This window comes from Cynocephalus volans, chromosome 9, assembly GCF_027409185.1.
Source record: "Cynocephalus volans isolate mCynVol1 chromosome 9, mCynVol1.pri, whole genome shotgun sequence".
In the NCBI taxonomy this organism is placed as follows: domain Eukaryota; kingdom Metazoa; phylum Chordata; class Mammalia; order Dermoptera; family Cynocephalidae; genus Cynocephalus; species Cynocephalus volans.
In genome coordinates this window covers 141,018,944-141,043,539 of record NC_084468.1, presented here as the reverse complement: position 1 = coordinate 141,043,539, position 24,596 = coordinate 141,018,944, and the positions used below count along the sequence as shown (strand labels likewise).

Here is a 24,596-nt window from a genome sequence, read left to right as displayed (position 1 = left end):
TTTTCCACTTTACCAATTGAAATCGTATTTCAGATTATTAAAAATAATGCAATTATTAAATAAAATATGAAAGAAACCAATGCAATGCTTGACACATAGTAAATGGTGAATAAAAATACAGGCCTTTGAAATACAGGAAATCTCTTACTTAAGGTTCAGTATCAGAAAGATCTAACTGAGAGTCCAGGAAAAGATCTCCCAGATATACTTCAGAGATACATTTCAAAGAAATCTTTGGGAAACTAGATCCATACCTCTCACCGTATACTAAAATCAACTCAAAATGGATTAAGGATTTAAATATACACCCTGAGACAATAAAACTTCTTAAAGAAAACATAGGAGAAACACTTCAGGAAATAGGACTGGACACAGACTTCATGAATACGACCCCAAAAGCACAGGCAACCAAAGGAAAAATAAACAAATGGGATTATATCAAACTAAAAACTTCTGCACAGCAAAAGAAACAATTAACAGAGTTAAAAGACAACCAACAGAGTGGGAGAAAATATTTGCAAAATATACATCTGACAAAGGATTAATATCCAGAATATATAAGGAACTCAAACAACTTTACAAGAAGAAAACAAGCAACCCAATTAAAAAATGGGCAAAAGAGCTAAGTAGGCATTTCTCTAAGGAAGATATACAAATGGCCAACAGACATATGAAAAAATGCTCAACATCACTCAGCATCTGGGAAATGCAAATCAAAACCACATTGAGATACCATCTAACCCCAGTTAGGATGGCTAAAATCCAAAAGACCCTGAACGATAAATGCTGGCGAGGTTGCGGAGAAAAAGGAACTCTCATACATTGTTGGTGGGACTGCAAAATGGTGCAGCCTCTATGGAAAATGGTATGGAGATTCCTCAAACAATTGCAGATAGATCTACCATACGACCCAGCTATCCCACTGTTGGGAATATACCCAGAGGAATGGAAATCATCAAGTCGAAGGTATACCTGTTCCCCAATGTTCATCGCAGCACTCTTTACAATAGCCAAGAGTTGGAACCAGCCCAAATGTCCATCATCAGATGAGTGGATACGGAAAATGTGGTACATCTACACAATGGAATACTACTCAGCTATAAAAACGAATGAAATACTGCCATTTGCAACACCATGGATGGACCTTGAGAGAATTATATTAAGTGAAACAAGTCAGGCACAGAAAGAGAAATACCACATGTTCTCACTTATTGGTAGGAGCTAAAAATTAATATATAAATTCACACACACACACACACACAATTCACACACACACACACACACAATTCACACACACACACACAATTCACACACACACACACACAATTCACACACACACACACACAATTCACACACACACACACACACACACACACACACACACACACACACACACACACACACACCCCGGGAGGGGGTAAGAAGATATAACAACCACAATTACTTGAAGTTGATATGACAAGCAAACAGAAAAGACATTGTTGGGGGGGAGGGGGGAGGGAGGGAGGTTTTGGTGATGGGGAGCAATAATCAGCCACAATGTATATCGACAAAATAAAATTTAAAAAAAAAAAAAAAAAAACACAAAGAAATCTTTGGGCTATTTTTCCCTTTAATAAAAAGTTTCTGACAGCAAACTGTTTATGCTGCATCTAATTCATAACTGAAGAATTATTGTAGTAACCTATCTATAATAAATATGATCAATACTCATACAGAGCATGTCAGAAGAGAAAGATTAAAAGATGACATGAGATGGAAACATGCAGAAAAACAAAGAAACATGTAAGTCAGCAAGAAATTTCAACATGGGGCTTTTAAAAATGCATTTGTTTGGGCCAGCCCCGTGGCTCCCTTGGGAAAGTGCGGCGCTGGTAGTGCCGAGGCCATGGGTTCAGATCCTATATAGGGATGGCTCCCTGGCTGAGCCTGGTGCATAACACACGGTGCCAAGGTTTGTGATCCCCTTACCGGTCAGGGAAAAAAAAAATGCATTTGTTTGAAAAACAAGCAGACTTTAATAGCACATTTAACAAAGCTTACTTTATTTCCTAGAACCTATTTTAAGAAAAGGCTAGACTTCATCTTGCAATGTTCAAGGTTTCAGAGGTGGAGTCCTTGAACACTGGCTGCAAATCATTTCAATGCTTTTTCTAGTGGCAAAGGGCCTCAGACAGGGCTCCCAACTATAATATTCCATAAAGCAACACTCCAAATGTAAAGAATGATTATCTTTGTTACCAATTTGGCATGTAATATATTCCCCTGTGATGAATATGTTTGCACAATCACAATGAAGTTGTTAATTATCCCTCTGTTTTTATTTAACAAAAACAGGAAATATTGCATCACAAACTGGAATACAAGTTAGCTGAGGTCAGGGACTGTACAACGTTTTATTTATCTGATATTGTCAGTGACAAATTATGCTTTATCCCTAGTACCTGACAGTAATTGTTCAAACTGACAATGAATGCATAAATGATTCCACTTAAACTTCAAAATTAAACTGTGAAGGATTACTGCACAGTCTGTAAGATGAGGAAACAGACATAGGATGGCTGAATATCTGTAAAAGATGTCTAATTTGTTCACTGAGTAAATTAGGGGTTTTACATCTAGCTAGGAAAAATAAGTTCTATTGGTGTACAGTTGAGCTAGGCATCTATAATTAACAATAATTTACTGCATGTTATTGAATGGCTAGGAGGAGATCAAATGTTCTCATCACAAAGAAATGATTAAGTTTTGTAATGATGAATATGCTAATTACCCTGATTTGGTCATCACACATTATATACTTGTATTGATATTCAACTCTGTACCCCACAAATATGTATAATCAAAATGTTTCCGTTAAAATAACTAACTAAATAAATTAACTAGGGGTTTTAAATAACTTGATAAGTAAAAAGAGAAGGTTAAAACCAGTAAATTTAAATTTAATGGAAATAAATATAAAGACCAACATGTGTACTATCAAAATGTCACCTGTATAAGTACAGGATAGGGGAGATCAGGCTTGAGGAACAATTCACAGGGTAGTGGGAGGGGTCATCTGTAAAACCGAGCTAACTAAAAGCTCTGTATGAGCCAATGCACAGTTCCTAAAAACCTTAATACAATGTCATTTTACATTATCAGACGTATGATACCCAGAGAAAGAAAGATAGGAAGTTCTGCTATAATCCACTCTGTAGTGTATTGCAGGAGTTTAGAAACCAGTTCCGGACATCATAACTTAGGAAAGATAATGAGTAACTATAGTATTCAAAAGGCAGAAGATCTGGATGATAAGATGCTTAGAAAAGCTGCAAGAAGCTTGGGAATGTTTAACGCTGAGAAGAGGCTTAGAGGGGTAGGATCTTTTTAAATGTCTGATATACGGATGCATGAAAATGAAATACAAATATTCATTTGTGTTGCTTTAGAAAAGATCTAGAATCATGAACTAAAATTATGGACAGGTGGATTTAGAAACTTCTTTCCTACAATAAATAATAACTGATATGACTTACTAAGTTCTTATTTTATACCACGTACTGTGAAACTGTAAGTTTCACACAAATTATGTAAAGAACTATCTCTCAAATACCAGTGCTCGTTGCAATTAAAAATCTTAAAGCAGAGGCTGAATGTCAGTGATTATATAGAAAAAGTAAATAAACTGTATCACACTGGTTCAACTGGGAGATTCTTAAAATCCTTTCAGGTTCTAAAAGGTGGTCTTATATAATATATACATACACGTATATATTGCTGTTACCAAACATCAGCCGTAGCAAAATAGGGATGTAAAAGGTGATATGATATAGAATGATAGAAAAACAGACCCCATGAATGGAAATGAATCTTTCTTGGGATTAGATTCCTTGGTAACAACTACCCTTTATTTCAAGATTTTTGTCTTCCTATTTTGACATTGGGAGTGGGAATATTAAAATACCCCTACTTCTTAAAAAAATATATACACATAGTGATAATCAGACAAGAATTTAGAAGTTTTCTTTTTAATAACCTTACTTGAAAAATTAAAAGTTGCCAAACTTAGAAAAAGGTAAGGGAAAAGTGATTTTCTTAATGTAAACAATAATTTGATTATTAAAAATTGTACATGACTAGATAGTAAGTTTTACAGAAGTTTCTTTAATTACCCTTGAAATTACTTAGTACCATTTTTTCGATATTCTTAAATATTACCAAAACACTTCCAATCTTTTCTGGTATAAAACAACCAATTTTATGAGTGATATTTTCTCATCTCTAAAAACTATGACTAATTTTAGACAACACTAGTTTGTATCAATTTATTAAACAGTCATCATAAAAAGATCTTTTGGCAAGTTTTGGGGTTTCCTTACATTAGTGGGCCTAACTTTTAAAATACACTGATTATGCAGTCATCCCTTTGTTATAAAATGGTACTACTTACCAGCAAAAACCCATTCCTGTATTAGAATGAAACTAGAAAAGTTAAATAGAAAAGAAAAATATATAGTTGTGCTTTATTGACGAAAGATACATGTTCCAAAAAGAGAAAACACTTGTAATAGAAAAGACTGATATTTCAACCAAAGCCTATCATTGCTACAAATATAACTCAATAATTGTTTCTTCACATCAAACATTCTATGCTTCAGCCTATTTCCTGTAAAAGTACTTAAATAGTAGGTATCTAAAGTGGTTGAATTATTTGATAATTATCTCCTTTGATCAAATTTCAAGTGTAAATAACATAAAAAGCAATATGCGTTAAATTCATTTTCAAAAATAAATAATTTCCTGGATTGGAAACGGAAAAGACCTATGTCTGTGACTCTAACAATCACTATCTGAGTGACCACGAACACTGAACATGTTACTTAACCTCTCTGGCTTCTACATGCTTATCTCCCAACAAGGGAAATACTATCACCTAGTGCTCAGAACTAAGGGTTAGTTTAACTGACAAAACATACGAGAAAACACACAGGAGATTGGTATATCATAAAAATTAAATAAGGATCAACTTTATTCCTCACAAAATATTCTAAGAAGTCAGCTGCACTCAACGTTTGGCCAACCCATTAATTAATGTTGTACAGATGACTGGAACTAATATCCTTAGGCTGATATCCTTGTATAGAAAGAATAGATCTATAATGCCACTCCTAGAAATATTAACTAATGCTAATTCTGCAAATTTGATCTGAAGACATCAACATGTAACTGTGATACTGCTGAGCCCTATTACCTGTTGTGTAAACGGTATATAAAATGTCATACAACATACTACTTGCTTTCAAAGACCCTTCTGATTCTTCAGAAATTTAATTTTTAACAAACACACTTTCATTTTTAAAACATCAAATGTCTAGAAATAAATAAAATGTATATGCTTTCAAAATGGTTCAATAGTCTTCATTCTAAAAGAAAACAACAGTAATTATAAATGGGAGCACTAATCAATGAACTTTACTACCAAGAATAGAATTGTGCCAACTCTCTGTTGTAATCAAATATATTCCAGACAGGAAATGCTTCCAAGTAAACTTGCCTAGAAAAATAATTAAATATAGAAGACTATCTCAATATAGAAAATACTTTAAATGCCACAAAAATTTTTTAAATGTTTCTTAAAAAAAGAATTCTTCCTACCAATATGACCATGTGAGTTTAAGATGACAACATTCAATATTCCTTCTAATAAATAAATGAATAAACAAGCAAAACCCAAACCACATATCTAATTTCTCCCTCTCCTTAAAGGCTCTAAAAAGACACAAAGAGCATTTTATCTGATTCATATTTTAGTCACACTTTAAAATTATCAGTTACTACTATACTGATATTTAAAAACCAAGGACAATACTAAAATACTTAAGTGTATATATCAGACAATTACAATTGTAAAACATGCTAACAACTGGTCAGAGGGATCATATTCATAGAAGATTACATCACGCGTGTATTCCATAAAGTAGCATTTCACAGTATTAACACATAACTATAAATCCATAATGATACACTAAACAGAATAAGGCATTCACTCATTTATTCTACAATTGACCCCCCCAAAGACTTTAAGTGGAATGGACAAGAAACCAGGGATGAACTTTGGAAATCATCTCGGTCAGTATAACAGTGTGCTACTCATTAGCAAGATGTATTGGTCATCATATGAAATGCTTACTGAAAGACTGCCTTAGAGTAAATATATAATAAAACCTATTTTCTTGATGACTTGTGTTTTACAGAAAATAAATGTTTTTTCTAGGACACAAACAAAATAAAAATCTGTTAGATCAAAATTTTGAAATATATACCACTCAATCCAGTGGGCTTTTAAGATAAAAACCAAAAACAAAAACTAACAAGATATTAATAGTAAAATCAAACTACTAAAAAACATGGTATTTATAATAAAAGTAATACTATGTTATGGAAGAAAGTTAGACAATTATTTAAAGAGAAATTTCACTAGATGAGAAATGATGCATGAAGCCCATGGTGACTGCTCACCACATAGAATATTCATGTGGATAGTTCAGCTTTCACCTGGGGAGACCTACCATTTCAAATTTGAGGAATGGAGACATTTCTAGTCCATTTCCAAAGGCAGCTTATGCCCTCAGATATTTATTTTGCTTTAGTGGCTGATTACTGAATCACACTGAACCTCAGAGCACAATTATGAGTAGTCAGCCACACTTCGTGATGACAAAGGAAACTAGCCACTAATATCTTAACACAGGCAGAACAAGTGGATAGAAAAAGACTGCAGGCAGCATATTTATTCGGACACAAAAGAAAAAGAGCCAGTGAGGAGAAAAAAAAAAGTAGACATTCAAAGTAGAGGATAACAAAGAAAAGAATTCTAGAAATACAATAAGAGAATTTTGAGAGGAAAGAAATTTTAAATACATTTCTTGGTTGTTTTTTGTTTGTTTTGGGGTGGGGTTTTTTTTGCATTTTCAAACTGAAACAATTTATAATAAATTACCCTAAACATCAACTCTTAATCGCCCACAAGAATGCTGTTAAAACTAACCATGGTGATAATCTTTTCTTTCTGGCATTTTGGGGGGTGGGGGGGGCACAGGATGGCCAAAACTTGTCTTACTATATTGGCATAAAACCAAAAAACCATTTTTAAAGGTTACTTAACAGACATCTTATAGTTATGATTATATCATACTTTCATATTGCACAAATTTTTGCATTAAAAATGTAAAATATTTTATAGGTCCACATAAGAGCTCACAATTACCTTAATAGGTAAAAGTTGTCAAACAATTTTGGTGGGGGGCGAGGGGAGGAGACTTCAAAAATAAAATCCCTAAAGGGAAAAATGCTCTAAATGAGAAATGATAAAAAATTTAATAAAAATATTTATCTTTAAAGATCACTAGAGCAACTACAACATAGATTACTGGTAACCATCCAATACAACTAATATGTTTAAAATAGTTATTTAACGTAAAACACTTTGAAACTCTTCTGATCCCATCCAAATTTAGCTTGCAATCTTCTCATTTTCTCCAGTGTCTATAAGGGAAGTAAGCAGCAAAAAGGAAAAGAAAGTAAGTGGGAAAAAAATCATACAAAAACGAAAGGTCAGGGCTAGCTTCATAGGCACGTAACCCCCTTCATTCAGAAGGGCCTCTGCATGTACTAGGTTTAATGACCTGTTACACCACCTTGAAATTTGTAGCCCATTTTGAATAAGAGGCCTGTGTTTTTATTTTCATTGGGCCTCACAAATTATGTAGCCAGTTCTGCATAACATAATATACAAAGATACATACAGATTAGACAAATATAAAGATATATATTTTAAATGTAATATTTTAAAGAATCATGCTGTATTGGGTGCAGATTCTGAACTTGTCAGCCTCCACAACAGCATGAGCCAATTCCTTAAATCCAACCCTTTCCCCCAACCAATGGTTCTGTTTTTCTGGAGAACCCTGACTAATATACCACGCAAATGAAATCTGAAAAGCCAGTGAACCAAAGCTCTAGGAGAGTGGTTCTCAAAGTATGGTCTGAGGATTCCTGAGATTCCCCCAAGACTCTTTCAGGGAGTTCACAAGGTTAAACTACAAGAGTACTTTAAAAAGTTTGTGGAAAAATAGAATTAAAAGATAATACAAATCTTTTCAAGAACTTTTTGAAGTACCCTCATACTTTCATCATAAAACTAAAGTATGATTTGGTTCTTTTCACTATGCTAACATTTGCACTGATGTGCAAAAGCAAAAATAGGTAAAACCGAGCTGACGTCTTACGTAAAGGCAGTGGTATCAATAGTAATGTACAATTACCATGCTACTTGTATGATCGTCACATTCTTCATCACCACACACAGCAAAAAAAAAAAAAAAAAAAAAAAAGCCTACATCATTTTATAGTATCCTTGATTAAGTAGTAACAATTATTAATTTTATTAAATCTCAGCTCTTTAGTATAGGTCTTTTTAATATTCTGTATGATGAGATGGGAAGTATGCATAAAGCACTTTTCTTACAAAAGTACAAGGGTTGTGATAGAGTCTGAATGTGTTGTCCCCCCAAAGCTCATGTCAAAATCTGATGCCCAACTTGGCAATGTTGGGAGCAGTTTGGGTTATGGGAGTGGATCCTTTATGAATAGATTAACGCCCGGGGGGGAGGGGGGGGCGAGGTAGTAGTGAGTGAGTTCTCACTCTATTAGTTCTCACAAGAGGTGGTTGTTTAAAGGACCCTGGCACCTTCCCTCTGTCTCTCTCTTGCTTCCTCTCACCATATGATCTGTTTGTATCTGTGGGTTGGCCTGCCCTTTTCTGCCATGAGTAGAAGCAGCCTGAGGTCCGTGCCAGATGCAACTATCCCAGAATCATGAGCCAAATAAACCTCTGTTCTTTATAAACGACCAAGTTCCAGGTATTCTGTTATAAGCAACAGAAACAGACTAATACAGGTTGTCTTAAGGAAAAGGCAGATGCAATTCTCTGAGCTGTGAGCACAACTAGCCCCTTTTTTCTTTGAATACCACTTTTATTTCAAACAACAAATAACGGAAAAACTATTGGTTATTCAGACTTGAGTATCTGACAGATATTTTCTTGAAAATGAACAAAGTGAGCTTGTCACTTGAAGGAAAACAGCTACTGATAAAATCTGAACTTCCAAGTAAAAGTTAAAATTTTGGAAAACATATCTGACACCATGAACTTAACAGCTTCCTAAAAATTAAGGCCCTTTTTTTACAAGGCCTGTGGGGATATTAACAAATATAGTTTTTTATTTTATTTTATTTATTTATTTTTATTTATTTATTTATCTTATTTATTTATTTTTTCATTTTTTTTTAAATTTTATTTTGTCGATATACATTGTAGCTGATTATTGCTCCCCATCACCAAAACCTCCCTCCCTTCTCCCTCCCCCCTCCCCCCCAACAATGTCCTTTCTGTTTGCTTGTTGTATCAACTTCAAATAATTGTGGTTGTTATATCTTCTTCCCCCCCCCCCGTTTGTGTGTGTGTGTGTGTATGTGTGTGTGTGAATTTATATATTAATTTTTAGCTCCCTCCAATAAGTGAGAACATGTGGTATTTCTCTTTCTGTGCCTGACTTGTTTCACTTAATATAATTCTCTCAAGGTCCATCCATGTTGTTGCAAATGGCAGTATTTCATTCGTTTTTATAGCTGAGTAGTGTTCCATTGTGTAGATGTACCACATTTTCCGTATCCACTCATCTGATGATGGGCATTTGGGCTGGTTCCAACTCTTGGCTATTGTAAAGAGTGCTGCGATGAACATTGGGGAACAGGTATACCTTCGACTTGAAGATTTCCATTCCTCTGGGTATATTCCCAACAGTGGGATAGCTGGGTCGTATGGTAGATCTATCTGCAGTTGTTTGAGGAACCTCCATACCATTTTCCATAGAGGCTGCACCATTTTGCAGTCCCACCAACAATGTATGAGAGTTCCTTTTTCTCCGCAGCCTCGTCAGCATTTATCGTTCATACTCTTTTGGATTTTAGCCATCCTAACTGGGGTTAGATGGTATCTCAATGTGGTTTTGATTTGCATTTCCCGGATGCTGAGTGATGTTGAGCATTTTTTCATATGTCTGTTGGCCATTTGTATATCTTCCTTAGAGAAATGCCTACTTAGCTCTTTTGCCCATTTTTTAATTGGGTTGCTTGTTTTCTTCTTGTAAAGTTGTTTGAGTTCCTTATATATTCTGGATATTAATCCTTTCTCAGATGTATATTTTGCAAATATTTCCTCCCACTCTGTTGGTTGTCTTTTAACTCTTTTAATTGTTTCTTTTGCTGTGCAGAAGCTTTTTAGTTTGATATAATCCCATTTGTTTATTTTTCCTTTGGTTGCCCGTGCTTTTGGGGTCGTATTCATGAAGTCTGTGCCCAGTCCTATTTCCTGAAGTGTTTCTCCTATGTTTTCTTTAAGAAGTTTTATTGTCTCAGGGTGTATATTTAAATCCTTAATCCATTTTGAGTTGATTTTAGTATACAGTGAGAGGTATGGATCTAGTTTCATTCTCCTGCATAACGATATCCAGTTATCCCAGCACCACTTGCTGAAGAGGCAGTCCCTTCCCCAGTGAATAGGCTTGGTGCCTTTGTCAAAGACCAGATGGCAGTAAGTGTGTGGGTTGATTTCTGGATTCTCTATTCTATTCCATTGGTCAGTGTGTCTGTTTTTATGCCAGTACCATACTGTTTTGGTTATTATAGCTTTGTAGTATAGCTTAAAGTCAGGTAGTGTTATGCCTCCAGCTTTATTTTTTTTGCTGAGCATTGCTTTGGCTATTCGTGGTCTTTTATTGTTCCATATAAATGTCTGAATAGTTTTTTCCATTTCTGAGAAAAATGTCTTTGGAATTTTGATGGGGATTGCATTGAATTTGTATATCACTTTGGGTAGTATGGACATTTTCACTATGTTGATTCTTCCAATCCAAGAGCATGGGATATCTTTCCATCTTCTTGTATCCTCTCTGATTTCTCTCAGCAGTGGTTTGTTCTCATTATAGAGATTTTTCACCTCCTTGGTTAACTCAATTCCTAAGTATTTTATTTTTTTGGTGGCTATTGTAAATGGGCAGGCTTTCTTGATTTCTCCTTCTGCATGTTCACTATTGGAGAAAAGAAATGCTACTGATTTTTGTGTGTTGATTTTGTATCCTGCTACTGTGCTGAAATCATTTATCAATTCCAACAGTTTTTTTGTAGAGGTTTTAGGCTGTTCGATATATAGGATCATGTCATCTGCAAACAGGGACAGTTTGACTTCATCTTTTCCAATCTGGATGCCCTTTATTTCCTTCTCTTCTCTGATTGCTCTGGCTAGTACTTCCAACACTATGTTGAATAGGAGTGGTGAGAGTGGGCATCCTTGTCTAGTGCCTGTTCTTAAAGGAAAAGCTTTCAGCTTTTCCCCATTCAGGATGATATTGGCAGTGGGTTTGTCATATATGGCTTTAATTATGTTGAGATACTTTTCCTCTATACCTAACTTATAGAGGGTCTTTGTCATGAATGAGTGCTGAACTTTATCAAATGCTTTTTCAGCATCTATAGAGATGATCATATATATGGTCCTTGTGTTTGAGTTTATTAAAATGGTGTATCACATTTATTGATTTGCGTATGTTGAACCAACCTTGCATCCCTGGGATGAATCCCACTTGATCGTGATGAATAATTTTTCGTATGTGTTGCTGTATTCTGTTTGCTAGTATTTTAGTGAGGATTTTTGCATCTATATTCATCAAGGATATCGGCCTGTAGTTTTCTTTTTGGGTTATATCTTTACCTGGTTTTGGTATCAGGATGATGTTTGCTTCATAGAATGAGTTTGGGAGATTTGCGTCCGTTTCAATCTTTTGGAATAGTTTGTAAAGAATCGGTGTCAATTCCTCTTTGAATGTTTGGTAAAATTCTGCTGTGAATCCATCTGGTCCTGGGCTTTTCTTTGTTGGGAGCCTTCTGATAACAGCTTCAATCTCCTTTATTGTTATTGGTCTGTTCAAATTTTCTACGTCTTCACGGTTCAGTTTTGGGAGCTTGTGTGTGTCCAGAAATTTATCCATTTCCTCCAGATTTTCAAATTTGTTGGCGTATAGTTGTTTATAGTAGTCTCGAATGATTCCTTGTATTTCAGATGAATCAGTTGTAATATCGCCTTTTTCATTTCTAATTTTTGTTATTTGAGTCTTCTCTCTTCTTTTTTTTGTTAGCCATGCTAATGGTTTGTCAATTTTATTTATCTTTTCAAAAAACCAACTTTTTGATTCGTTGATCTTTTGAATTGTTTTTTGGTTTTCAATTTCATTCAGTTCTGCTCTGATCTTAATGATTTCTTTCCGTCTGCTAACTTTAGGATTGGATTGTTCTTGTTTTTCTAGTTCTTTAAGGTGAAGTGTTAGGATGTTCACTTGCCATCTTTCCATTCTTCTGAAGTGAGCATTTAATGCAATTAATTTTCCCCTCAATACTGCTTTTGCAGTATCCCACAGGTTTTGGTATGATGTATCATTGTTTTCATTAGTTTCAATAAACTTTTTGATTTCCTGCTTGATTTCTTCTTGGACCCATATGTCATTAAGTAGAATGCTGTTTAATTTCCATGTGTTTGTATAGTTTCCAGAGTTTCGTTTGTTATTAATTTCTAGTTTTAATCCATTGTGGTCTGAGAAGATACATGGGATAATTCTAATTTTTTTGAATTTATTGAGACTTGATTTGTGACCTAATATGTGATCTATCCTGGAGAATGATCCGTGTGCTGATGAGAAGAATGAATATTCTGAGGTTGTTGGATGGAATGTTCTGTAGATATCTGCCAATTCCAATTGGTCTAGAGTCTTGTTTTGATCTTGTGTTTCTCTACTGATTCTTTGCCTAGATGATCTGTCTAATATTGACAGTGGAGTGTTCAGGTCCCCTGCTATTATGGTATTAGTGTCTATTTCCTTCTTTAGGTCAAATAGAGTTTGTTTTATAAATCTGGCTGCTCCAACATTGGGTGCGTACATATTTATGATTGTTATGTCTTCTTGATGGATCAGTCCTTTTATCATTAAGTAGTGTCCCTCATTGTCTCTTTTTATGGTTTTTAGTTTAAAGTCTATTTTGTCAGATATAAGAATAGCCACTCCAGCTCGTTTTTCTTTTCTGTTTGCATGGTAAATCTTTTTCCATCCTTTCACTCTTAGTCTATGTGAATCTTTATGGGTGAGGTGGGTCTCTTGTAGGCAGCATATAGTTGGGTCCTGCTTTTTGATCCAGTCAGCCAGTCTGTGTCTTTTAATTGGGGAATTTAAGCCTTTTACATTAAGAGTTGTTATTGAAAGGTGTTGATTTATTCCTAGCATTTTATTGGTTGTTTGGTTGTCTTAGGTGTCTTTTGTTCCTTGCTTTCTGATTTACTGTTTGGTTTCTTTGTTTGTTGGTTCCTTGGGTTGTAGATAGTGTTTTTGTTAGCTTGTTTTCTCTTCATGAATGCCATTTTTATTGTACTAGCGGGTTTAGATTTTTCTTAGGTTTTTATGGCAGTGGTAGTTATTTTTCAGGAACCAAACCCAGTACTCCCTTGAGGATTTCTTGTAAGGGTGGTCTTGTGGTAGTGAACTCCCGCAGTTTTTGTTTGTCTGAGAAATATACTATTTGCCCCTCATTTCGGAAGGATAGCCTTGCAGGGTAGAGTATTCTTGGCTGGCAATCTTTGTCTTTTAGTATTTTGAAAATATCATCCCATTCCTTTCTAGCTTTTAGGGTTTGTGATGAAAAGTCTGATGTTAACCTGATTGGGGCTCCCTTATAGGTGATTTGACGCTTCTCTCTTGCAGCTTTTAAGATTCTCTCTTTGTCTCTGAGTTTTGCCAATTTGACTATGACATGTCTTGGAGAAGGCCTTTTTGGGTTGAATACGTTTGGAGATCGTTGAGCTTCCTGGATCTGAAGATCTGTGATTTTTCCTATACCTGGGAAGTTTTCTGCCACTATTTTGTTGAATATGTTTTCAATGGAATCTCCATTTTCCTCCCCTTCTGGAATACCCATGACTCGGATATTTGAGCGCTTGAGGTTGTCTGATATCTCTCTCAGATTTTCTTCCATGTCCTTGATTCTTTTTTCTTTCTTTTTGTCTGCTTGTGTTATTTCAAACAGCCCATCTTCAAGTTCAGAGGTTCTCTCTTCAACTTCGACAAGCCTGCTGGTTAAACTCTCCGTTGTGTTTTTTATTTCGCTGAATAACTTCTTCAGTTCAGCAAGCTCTGCTACATTTTTTTTCAGGACATTGATTTCCTTGTATATTTCCTCTTTCAGATCCTGTATACTTTTCCTCATTTCATCATGATGTCTAGCTGAGTTTTCTTGTATCTCATTCAGTTTCCTTAGAATTATCACTCGAAATTCCTTGTCAGTTATTTCAAGGGCTTCTTGTTCTATAGGATCTAGAGTATGAGATTTATTAACTTTTGGTGGTGTACTTTCTTGATTTTTTGTATTTCTGGTGTCTTTTTTTTGGTGTTTATTCATTGTGGCAGGGGGTTTCACAGTCCACCGGTTTGAGACTAATGACTAACTAGGATGTTGCTGTGGTTGCCAATTTGGTATGGCTCCCGCTGTGACTGCTCAGTTGGCCTCTAGTGTCTTGTGTGTGTGGTTGCCTCGGGTCTTGGGCTTCTCCGGGGATCCACCTTTCTGGTCAGCTTGTACTCTGCTGGGCTGGTGGATCACGTACCACAGGGTGTGTGATCTCTGTTGAGCTTTCACTTTCTGTACAGGACTTCTCCCCGTTCCGTGTGCTCTGGCCCAGGCTGTTAGATCGTGCAGTGGCGACCCCACCGGGTGTGTGGTTTCTGTCGAGTCTCCGCCTCCCTGGCTGCACGTCTCCCCCCTCTGTGCACACTGTGCTGGGCTGGGGTGTGTCTTCTGCACCCCTCGTCTATCAGCTGGGCCTTCAAGACCCTGCTCAGCACCGCCTCGCCCAGGAAGTCTACCAGGTTTCTGCTAGGCACAGACGACCAGTCTCTCTGGGTGCCTTTGTAGCACTGTGTAGATCTTTCTCGGGTCTTGTTTACCTTTGTATCTCCCCGGTATAAACCGAGTCTAGTGCCCGCCTGCAGCCTGCTCTCCGGCAGGTTCAAGCGGACCTGGGAACTCTCCTACCACACTATTCCCAACCAGAAATTCGTTAGGCTTTTTTCCAAACTGGTGGTCGCAGAGATGGTATCTGCCTCCCAGTAACAGGAAGTTTACCGGGCTGGAGTCCAGGGTGTGGTGGAGTGACAGTCGGCCCGCCCGTACTTCCTAGCCCTCCCAACACTGGTCGGGACGCCCCACACCCCCAGCCCCGCCAGAGAACCGCGGAGGGAGTGGGAGAGGAGGCCGGCCCGCAGGGTCTGGAAAGCCCTGCGCCAGGCCAAGCAAATGGGCTCAGTGATGGCTGAGCAGGGCGGAGCTGCCCGCACCTGGGAAAATGGAGGCAGCACCGGGGCAGTGAGTGGCCTGGTGGTGCAGGCGGGAGCCGCGTGGGCATCCACCCCCCAAACAGAGCTGTGCCAGGGATCACTCACAGTGCTGTGCCAGGTCGGGCGCTCGCTCTGTCTCTGGTTTGTTGCCTTCCGTGTTCTCGGCGCTGCCGCCTCGGGCTGTTCAGTTGCGGCGCCGCTCGGGCGCTCCCAGGAATCTTCTTTAATGCCGGCCTGAAACCTCGAATCCTGAATAGGGCAGCTGGCCGCCTTCAGTGCGGCCCCAGCCTCCGGGATCCTGGCTGCATCCACAGCAGCCCTGGCGCCGTGTTCCCTGTTTCAAGACTCGCTTTTGCAGCTAAGAATCAGTTCTTTTCCTGCTCCACACTTCAAAGCTGTTGCCTGTAAATGAGGCAGCCTCTCCTGCCGGGGGCAAAGTGGCGTTGAGCCGCCACGACCGGCCAGCAGCAGCAGTCCTCCCTTAAGAGATGGCCAGAGGAAGGTCCACAAGTTTCCCGGCTGCCTGAGGCCCAGTGGCCACCTTTTCCACTTCAGCTACTCCGCGCCAGCCGCCGCAGCCGCCGCCATCTTGAAACTCAAATATAGTTTTTTAAAATTGTATAACATGCCAAAATTCAGAAGACTGCTTAACTCAGTGACCAAGACATGATGCTACAAAATCATACATGAGGAAAAAGATCCATCAAACATGCAAGTACACCCAATGGGTTTTAATAAAAGAGAGTAAGAAAAGTTCTTTGACATGGTTTTATATTCCCCATTGTGACTAATCTTTAAGAAACTACCATATGTCAAATTTAGGTGCGGTACATCCACTAACACTCACAATTATTTTAAAAAGTTGTTAAAATACTCTTCCCTTTTCTAACCCACCTGTGTGAGGCCAGATTTTCTTCATATACTTTACATACTTCAACCAGAAGAGCATATCATAAAAGATTGAATATAGAAGTAGATATGATATAGAGATAGATATGTGAGCCCAACAGTGTTCTATTAGGCCAAATATTAAACTCCGCAAAAGATATATAAAACCCTACTGCTCCTCTTAAAATTTTTTTGTTTTATAAAATATAGTTACCTTTCCCTTAAAAAAAAAAAAAACCTGATGTTAATGTATAACAGGTTTATTACTATTTTTCGATTAATAAATGAATACATACTTAAAATTTTCTCAGTTTCAATTTCTAATGTGGTAAATAATGATATAGATAACCCATATAAACAAAAGCTTGTTGGAGCCCTCAAAAAGTTTTAGGAGTGTAAAGGAATCCTGAGATGAAAAAGTTTGAGAACTGTTTTGCTAGTTTGAAACTAAAAAACAATCAGTCTCTTAACTCTCTTCAAGAATCCAGAGTTATCAACTGTCATTAGATTCCCCGTATTTATGTAAAATACCCACTTTAGCAGAATCTTCTGACAACTTAATCCATTTTCAGAATGCTTAGAGGCTCTTCCAGTCTAACTAACGTTAATACCAAAAGTTAGGTAAGAGTTCATACCAAAGGGAAATAGACTGAAGCTTTCAAGCACTCGTCAATAATCTGTTTGTATCTGTGGGTTGGCCTGCCCTTTTCTGCCATGAGTAGAAGCAGCCTGAGGTCGGTGCCAGATGCAACTATCCCAGAATCATGAGCCAAATAAACCTCTGTTCTTTATAAACGAGGTTTTATATTCCCAAAAAACATGGTATTTATAATAAAAGTAAATTATAAATCCCATCATCAAGGGCACAAACATGATCAACAATATCAACGATGCTCACGTATTCTCTACATCCCAGTTGGTTGGGATATGCTTACTTCATCAACTAACAAATGGCAAAATGACTTTTCTAAATACTTTCATGGGTATTCCAAAATTCCTGATGATTCACACAGGTTTAACATTCAGTTTTAAAATTTTTATATAGAAATAGAAAGTAGAAGTGTGCTAGTAATTAGTAAAAGGGATATGTGACAACTAATTTTGAGTTTTTTAACTTTATTTTCTAACACTCCCAAATGCCTTCTGGTTTGTACCGAAACCACAGGTGATTGATTAACACTATCTTCACAGACACCTGAGTAAAAATCAAGACAACCTAGATGTTTTCTTTTTCATCCTCAAAGCTTTCCCTTCTCAATTATACCACAACTTATCCAAATTATCAATTCATATTACAGATTTGGCCCACTCTGCTGCCATATCACTTCTCCTCGAGGCCAGCTATTCCAAATTCCCTGTTACATCCAACTACCACCTGTCTTCCACTTGAAAGAGAGAAAGTTTTAAGGTGGGAAAAAAGACTGAAGATCAGATGATCCCATATTGAGTCTGTAAGAATTTGCTCTAAAACAGGCAATTATTCAGTAAGGTTTTTGGGGTTATTTAAGTAGATTTTACAATTTTTCCCCCAAATACTTTTAAAGTTATTTTTTAGCTTATGTGCAATTTTCATGATCACAAAGGATGCTGAGTACATTCATGAAATGAGTATGGTCAAGTGAGCCACAAGTTTACTATTGATATACTTAGCATTACTGAGCTGTACACTTAAAAAATGGTTAAGATACTAAATTCAATGTTATGTGGATTTCTTTATCAAAAAAATCTATTGAATTATATACTTTAAATAGGTGAATTAATGGTATGTGAAGTATATCTCAACAATGCTGGTTTTTTGTTGTTTTTTTTTTTAAGTGAAGGCTTGCTCTTGAGCAGTTTTTAAAAAGTTTACTACTGAGATATGGAGAATGACTCAATTTTTTGAAGAGAATAACATGGAAATTTTATATACATAAATATAGACAGCATTTAGAAGGTATTCTAAAATTATTTTAATATAAATAATTAAAATATTTCTTTTCACAAGTAATTTAAAACCTAACACCTACACATTCCATAAGATGCTAGAGTTTCATCCAGAGGTCAGCAATATCTTCTAGCTAATAGAGGAATATTTCAAATTAACACTGTTTTAACACTGGATTCAAAACCAAAAGACAACATTTCTAGTTACCAGATATTCCAGACAGTGAAAGCAGACAACTTACAACTGATAACTTAATTGTAAAAAGATCAATTCAGCACTGGTAGAAAATAGATTTGAATATCAAAGTAGATTTCTCCAAAGAAAAGAGACATTTTTCAAATCAGCATGTAGTTCTGCAAAATCTAATTCCTCCCCCCCATCACATGATAAGTAATGAAACAGTTAAAGATAAAGAGGATTTTTGCTGTTGTGAAATTTTAAAAGCTAGATTTTAGCCAAGTATGCTTAAAACACGTACAGGCATAGACAGCCACCAGTGTTCACAATGTAGGACAAAGTGGTAGTGATCTTTTTGACAAATAAATTGCTTGAAATATTGCATGACTTGCTACACTACACCCTTATTACTTGCAATTTCCAAGTGCAACCAAAAGATGGGCCCAATTATGACAATAATACAAGCTTTCTTTCAAAATGAAATGAAAGAACAGTAAATCCCAGTGGACACAGGAGTTCTATAGCAGAGATGATGTAATATATAAAAATAGACATCCTCCAAGAGAAGCTGAAACTTGGGTAAACAGCACACTGCATACTATTCTCAACTGCCATGCATGAATTTGCAATGCATGCTGTTAATAGCATGGGAGAAATCATTTTATGTTTTAAATTATTTCCTGATTTACATTTCAATTTCTATACATGCTGTATCTTGTAATTTCCCAGTCCATATGAATTAAATCTACATAAATACCTGATTATAGCTGCAAGAAAGAGAAACAGTCCTCCTAAAGCAAGGAGGTTGAGACCACTGCAGCAGCTTTAATATGCTGCATTTTGCCAGAAATTGTAGCACATATGGCACAATATTGTTATTACGTTCACCTATTGTTCAGTCCTTTCCACAGGGAGTTTTCTGCAAATAGCTAATTTTGAAATATAACATGATCTAAGGTGAAGAGGAACCAGCAAACATGCTGAAAATGAGCATGAAAAGAAAAAGATACTTTTAACACGCTCTCAAAAGACTCTCTGATGTGAATATAAAGCATCAGGCATCCATACAATAAACCGCATCTAGCAAAATTTGTGCAGCTCTTTGTATACATTGCTCCTAACACTCTCTCCACACCCCCTCTTTTCTATTCTTTACTACCTAATTCAGTTTTCACATTTCTATTGAGCTTTCTTGGATTAAAAAATAATCTGCTTTAAAACTAATCTACCTCAAACTACCACTCAAGTATTTGTATTCAAATACAATAAAGTCATTAAACACTACTGGAAAAGGAAGTACTTGCAACAAAGAGAATCATCAGAAATTAATGAATTAGAGCAATTTAAAGTTTTATTTGGAAGCATAATTATTTCTACTTTCTTTCCCCTGAATATCACCTAAATCCCCCATCCTTAATTCTTACTACAATCGCCAAGTTATGGGCAAATTTCCATTTCCATTACTTAGGTCTTGCAGTCCCATCTTCTTATCTCCATCCCCAAAATCTACTCCACCTTGCAGCCAGATTAGTTTATCTAAATGTAAATCTTAGCATGTCATATCCCCCGCTTCAGTCTCTTTGGTACTCCTTACAGTCTTTATGAAAAACTTCAACTTTCAACATGGCTTTCAAAAACCATATTACAGGTTAAGGACCTCTAATCCAAAAAACGCAGGCACATAACACAGTTTATTCAGGGAAAAAAGACCCTCCCAGCCCCCTTTGGCTGCAATGTATCTTCTCGCGCATGCCCAGATTCCTCCACACAAGCAAACCCACAAAGGGTAATAAGATGGCATGTGTGGAGGGCAGACACACAAAGAGTGGGCTCCCTATGATGCCCCACACCATACGGGGCCGAGACCTACATGCATAACTGGGGTTTTTTTGCTTATTTTCTGCTCTGTGGTATAAAGATGTTGCAAATATCAAAAAGGCATGCAGATACCCCTGTAGGAAACAATGGTCATGCCAAATAATCACAGATTGTCCACATGGATGGCTGAGATGGTTAAAGCTCTGCTTTCTGATAGTTCAACGTACACAAACTGTTTCATGCAGAAAATTATTAAAAGTACTGTATAAAATTAACTTTAGGCTATGTGTATAAGGTGTACATAAACATGACAGATTTTGTGTCCCATCCCCAAGATATCTCATTATGCATATGCGAATATTCCAAAATCCAAAAATATCTGAAATCCAAAACACTCCAGCCTCAAGCATTTCAGATAAGGAATACTCAACCTGTACCATTCAACCTCTGTGTCTCTGAATAAATGGGGTTCTTTCTATACAAAATATTTTTCTTTGAGCCAAGACATTGAAGTCATTCAGAAAGCCATCCCTGAATTCTCAAGGTGCCCTGCGTATGTACCTCCATAGTACCTGTGTATCCCTGATATTTTAGTTGCTCTTTTATTCATTATATTCCCTGTGAGACTATAAGGTCATTGAGGGCAAGTTTCTGAATGTCTTGTAGACTTTTGTATCCCTAGAGTCTGGGACAGAAAGGAAACGTGGTCGGCACTCAATAAATATTTGATAAATGACTAAAATTATATAATTGAAAATACTGAACTTCCTTTCTGATACAAGAAATGTAATACACAAATTTTCTGAAACTCCATCCTACACATATTATAATTCAGAGAGAGACCCCTAACGACCATATTGAAGACAAAGTCTTTAGGTTCAATTAGCAAACCAATGCTTGGTAAACTTAAATTATATTTATTTTTTTTCTATTTTCTTTTTGATGAATTGAAGTTTTAAAAGGTTGAAAATATTAAAGTAACTAAGACATTTCCCTTATATTTGAATAATTTCTTATATGCATAAAAACAGATTTTAAAATATTATCTTATGAATAAATTATAGTCAGGTGGGATATGATATAAACTGAAGTAAAATCTGAAGCCCTTAATATTCTAAGAAATTTACTAGATATACTAATCATTAATATATTACCCAAAGCACATCTTCCTACTGTTAAACAGCATATACTGAATCAAATCTAAGGTGACCTCAGTAAAAAATTAAATAATAAACATCAAAGCAAAGCCTTGACATGAGGGAAAACACTGCCTGTTCCTAATTTAAGAACAATAGCTCAAGTCAAGAAGTCTAATGGCAAATAAATACGCATAATCTCATAAACTTAATGCTATAATTTTTTTCACTTGTTTCAACAGGTAAACAATTTTTGAAAGTAAACAAAACTAACAAGTCCTGAACTGAAGAAGAAACCAACTTAAATCTCTTTTTAAAAAAAAATCTACTTCAGAGATACCTAATATAGATCCTAGAAATGCTTATATTTTATATAGCCATTGTAAGAAATAAGACATATTATTATAAAGAACAACCTCATAAAAAATGGGATTGACTTTCATGTCTTATACATAAAACAATTTTATTACAATGAAGCAAAATTCATAGATATTGTATTATCACTGACTACACTAAAAAATTATTCCAATAATGTTGTATTGTTATGCTGTATTCAACTTACATTTTATAAACTTAATTTTATGTAATATTTTCTATCACTTTTGTATACTTCCACCAAAAACTTTAAGCCTAATTTACTGAAAAATTTAACATATATTTACTAAACAGTGCTCTGAACAATATATTCACACTGTGCAAAAGGATTAGTAATAAAATGTGCAGAAGATATATTTTTACATGACTGAGGGGTTTCCATTATTTCAAAAATTTTGCATTTACTGAAACCTTATGAATATGTTTTCTGTTTTACTGTGTTCGAATACTCCTAATTCAAATTGGTATGAAATGGAGCCATATTTTAGGGAGTAGGAGAGGGGGTGGAGAGTCAATAAGAACTTCAAAGCATGGAGAGTATTTTAATGTTGCAACCAGCCTAGGAAGGCTGGAAATTTTTGAAATGTCAGTTGGCACACATAACCTCCACAGTTGGGACAGAACAAGTTTTCTTCAGGCTTCAATCTGATATCTCTCTAAAATTTTTGGTCTTTCCAAACTGGGAAGAGGAAAGAGCTGTTTTTTCATTAAAATAAAAACAGGAATAAAAGATGACAGAAGAAGTATGTACCAGCTTCCCACATCACTCCAATCAGCCAAAAGTTAAAATGGTCCTTCCTCCCCTTCATTCCTACAACCTCTCCTCTCCATTTTTATTACAGAACTCAGATTTCCCTACCAACACAAACATCTAGAATAAATTACCCATGAATTCAGAGAGGGCCTAAAATTATGAGTAAGACAAACAAAGTGTTTTTCACCTACCCTATTCTGAATCTGGAGAAAAGGCAAATTATACCTGTTCATAGTTCCAAGGCAGTTTCTTTAGTGACTGACCCCAAATCTTCCAGCCTCTGCCAAGAACCGTATCTGTTACCTGCCTCTATAATCTACTCACTCTAAAACTAAAAATTCATGCCACATCCTATTTTTTGGCAGTCTTAAATGCAGCCTCAACCTCAACTCATCAAAATGTAAGAAAATGCTAATGAAAGCTATCTCCAATCTTCCCTTCTCACTGCATTTTAAAACGCGTATTCTCTCTGCAAACCTCACACACTTGCAAACCTCACACACTTTTAAAGTATTGCACTACATCTAATTTTTAAAAGTACACATAAGGTTTACATCATAACTCAGTGCACATTTTAAATTCAATTCTAAGTTCTAAATGGGAATTAGACTGCTAACTTTTCATGCTAAAAAAAGGAGGATCAATTACATATTTATTATCTTTTAAAATATTAAATGTTATATTTTTAAACTGTACTCTTTCCAGATAAAAGTTCAAAGTAGATGTAATTTAAAATTTTACATAATTTATAAATTATACAACTATCAAATTTAAAAATTATATCAAAAATTTTTAGATTTACCACACAATTTAAAAATTAGCAGTGCTTCTAAAATACCTGTGGCATTTTAATATGTATTCTATTGTATAGAACATAAAGGAAGTGCTTCATTTCAATGTGAAAAATCACACAAATAGTTCATGCTTTTAGGCAAGGTTACTATAATAGCCAAAGATATTACATTGATGATAGATATCCTCTACTGTGAATTAAATTATTCACTATCTTTTTCCTGTACAATAAAACACAACCACAAAATGTTATTAGTTACTTAGCCAATTAGTTTCTAGAGATAGAACAGTTTTTTTTCCTTAATTCCAAATTCTCTGATAACCTCAAATTTCAAGACTAACAGTGAAAAATCACAAATTAGTCATGTATTGGCATGAAAGAAAGGAGCAAGGATATTAATATAGGCATATTGATTAACATGTAGAATGAAATAAAAGCAAAAAATCTGACTAAAAATAAAGTGCAAATAGAAAAATCCAAGGGATTTTAAACTCTTGTTTCCCTTTTGATTTGTTTGCCTTTTTCTAAGTAAAATTTTGCCAGTGGACTCCCAAAATGCTCTCACATAGGGATTCCTGAACTTTAAATTTTTCATCTATAGCACTTAAAATGTAAATTTCTAATGAATTTCAGACAAAAAACAAAACAAAAAATTCATTGTATCTGTATGTTTCTCTCTCCATTTATTTATTTGCAAAGCATGTTAATGAAGAACTGTGCTCCGTTCATTCTTAAAAATAAATAGGTAGCACTTGTATTCTTACTTCAAAGAAGGCGGACAATCTTCTAGGTCTATACAAATAAAGTGGCCTATGCCATCACCTAAACCACTGACACTTTCAAAGTTTTAAGAGATTTTACTAAATCAGGGCAAAATACAAGAGGACAAGACCAAGCAAAACATATCAGTATTATAAACTCATTAGTAACAGTGTGAGTTGACAAATAAACTTAGGTTAGTGTTAGGAGATCACACACAAATTACAATACCTGAGATTTAGTGCATTCCTTTGAGCCAAAATGAAATGAGTGCCATAAAGGAGGAAAGGAAAAGATGAACATTATCAGACATGCTATATTATATCTGCCAAAATGAAGATAATGTTAAAATTTGGTTAAGAATGACCATATACAATTGGCTATATGTACAATGTTCTCTATGTTCTTTAGCCATGCACTTGAAATCATTTTAAATCACCTGTGAAGTATAATCATGCAATTTCTTTAAGCAAACTTTTCACCTTTAGTCCTA

The 24,596-nt window shown here is 35.7% G+C and overlaps 1 protein-coding gene across 7 annotated transcripts in view; it reads right to left on the bottom strand.

Annotated features, from left to right (window-relative positions):
• The window catches only part of RAPGEF2 (Rap guanine nucleotide exchange factor 2), a 249,845-nt gene that overhangs the window by 96,779 nt on the left and 128,470 nt on the right, over window positions 1–24,596 (bottom strand). For 5 of the 7 annotated variants that reach the window (XM_063108820.1, XM_063108823.1, XM_063108822.1 and 2 more), the window contains one exon: window positions 24,335–24,352. The exons of the other annotated variants lie outside the window; for them this stretch is intronic. In XM_063108820.1, coding sequence (XP_062964890.1) covers window positions 24,335–24,352 — 18 coding nt within the window. The remainder of the gene's footprint in view (window positions 1–24,334; window positions 24,353–24,596) is intronic. 7 annotated transcript variants of the gene reach the window in all.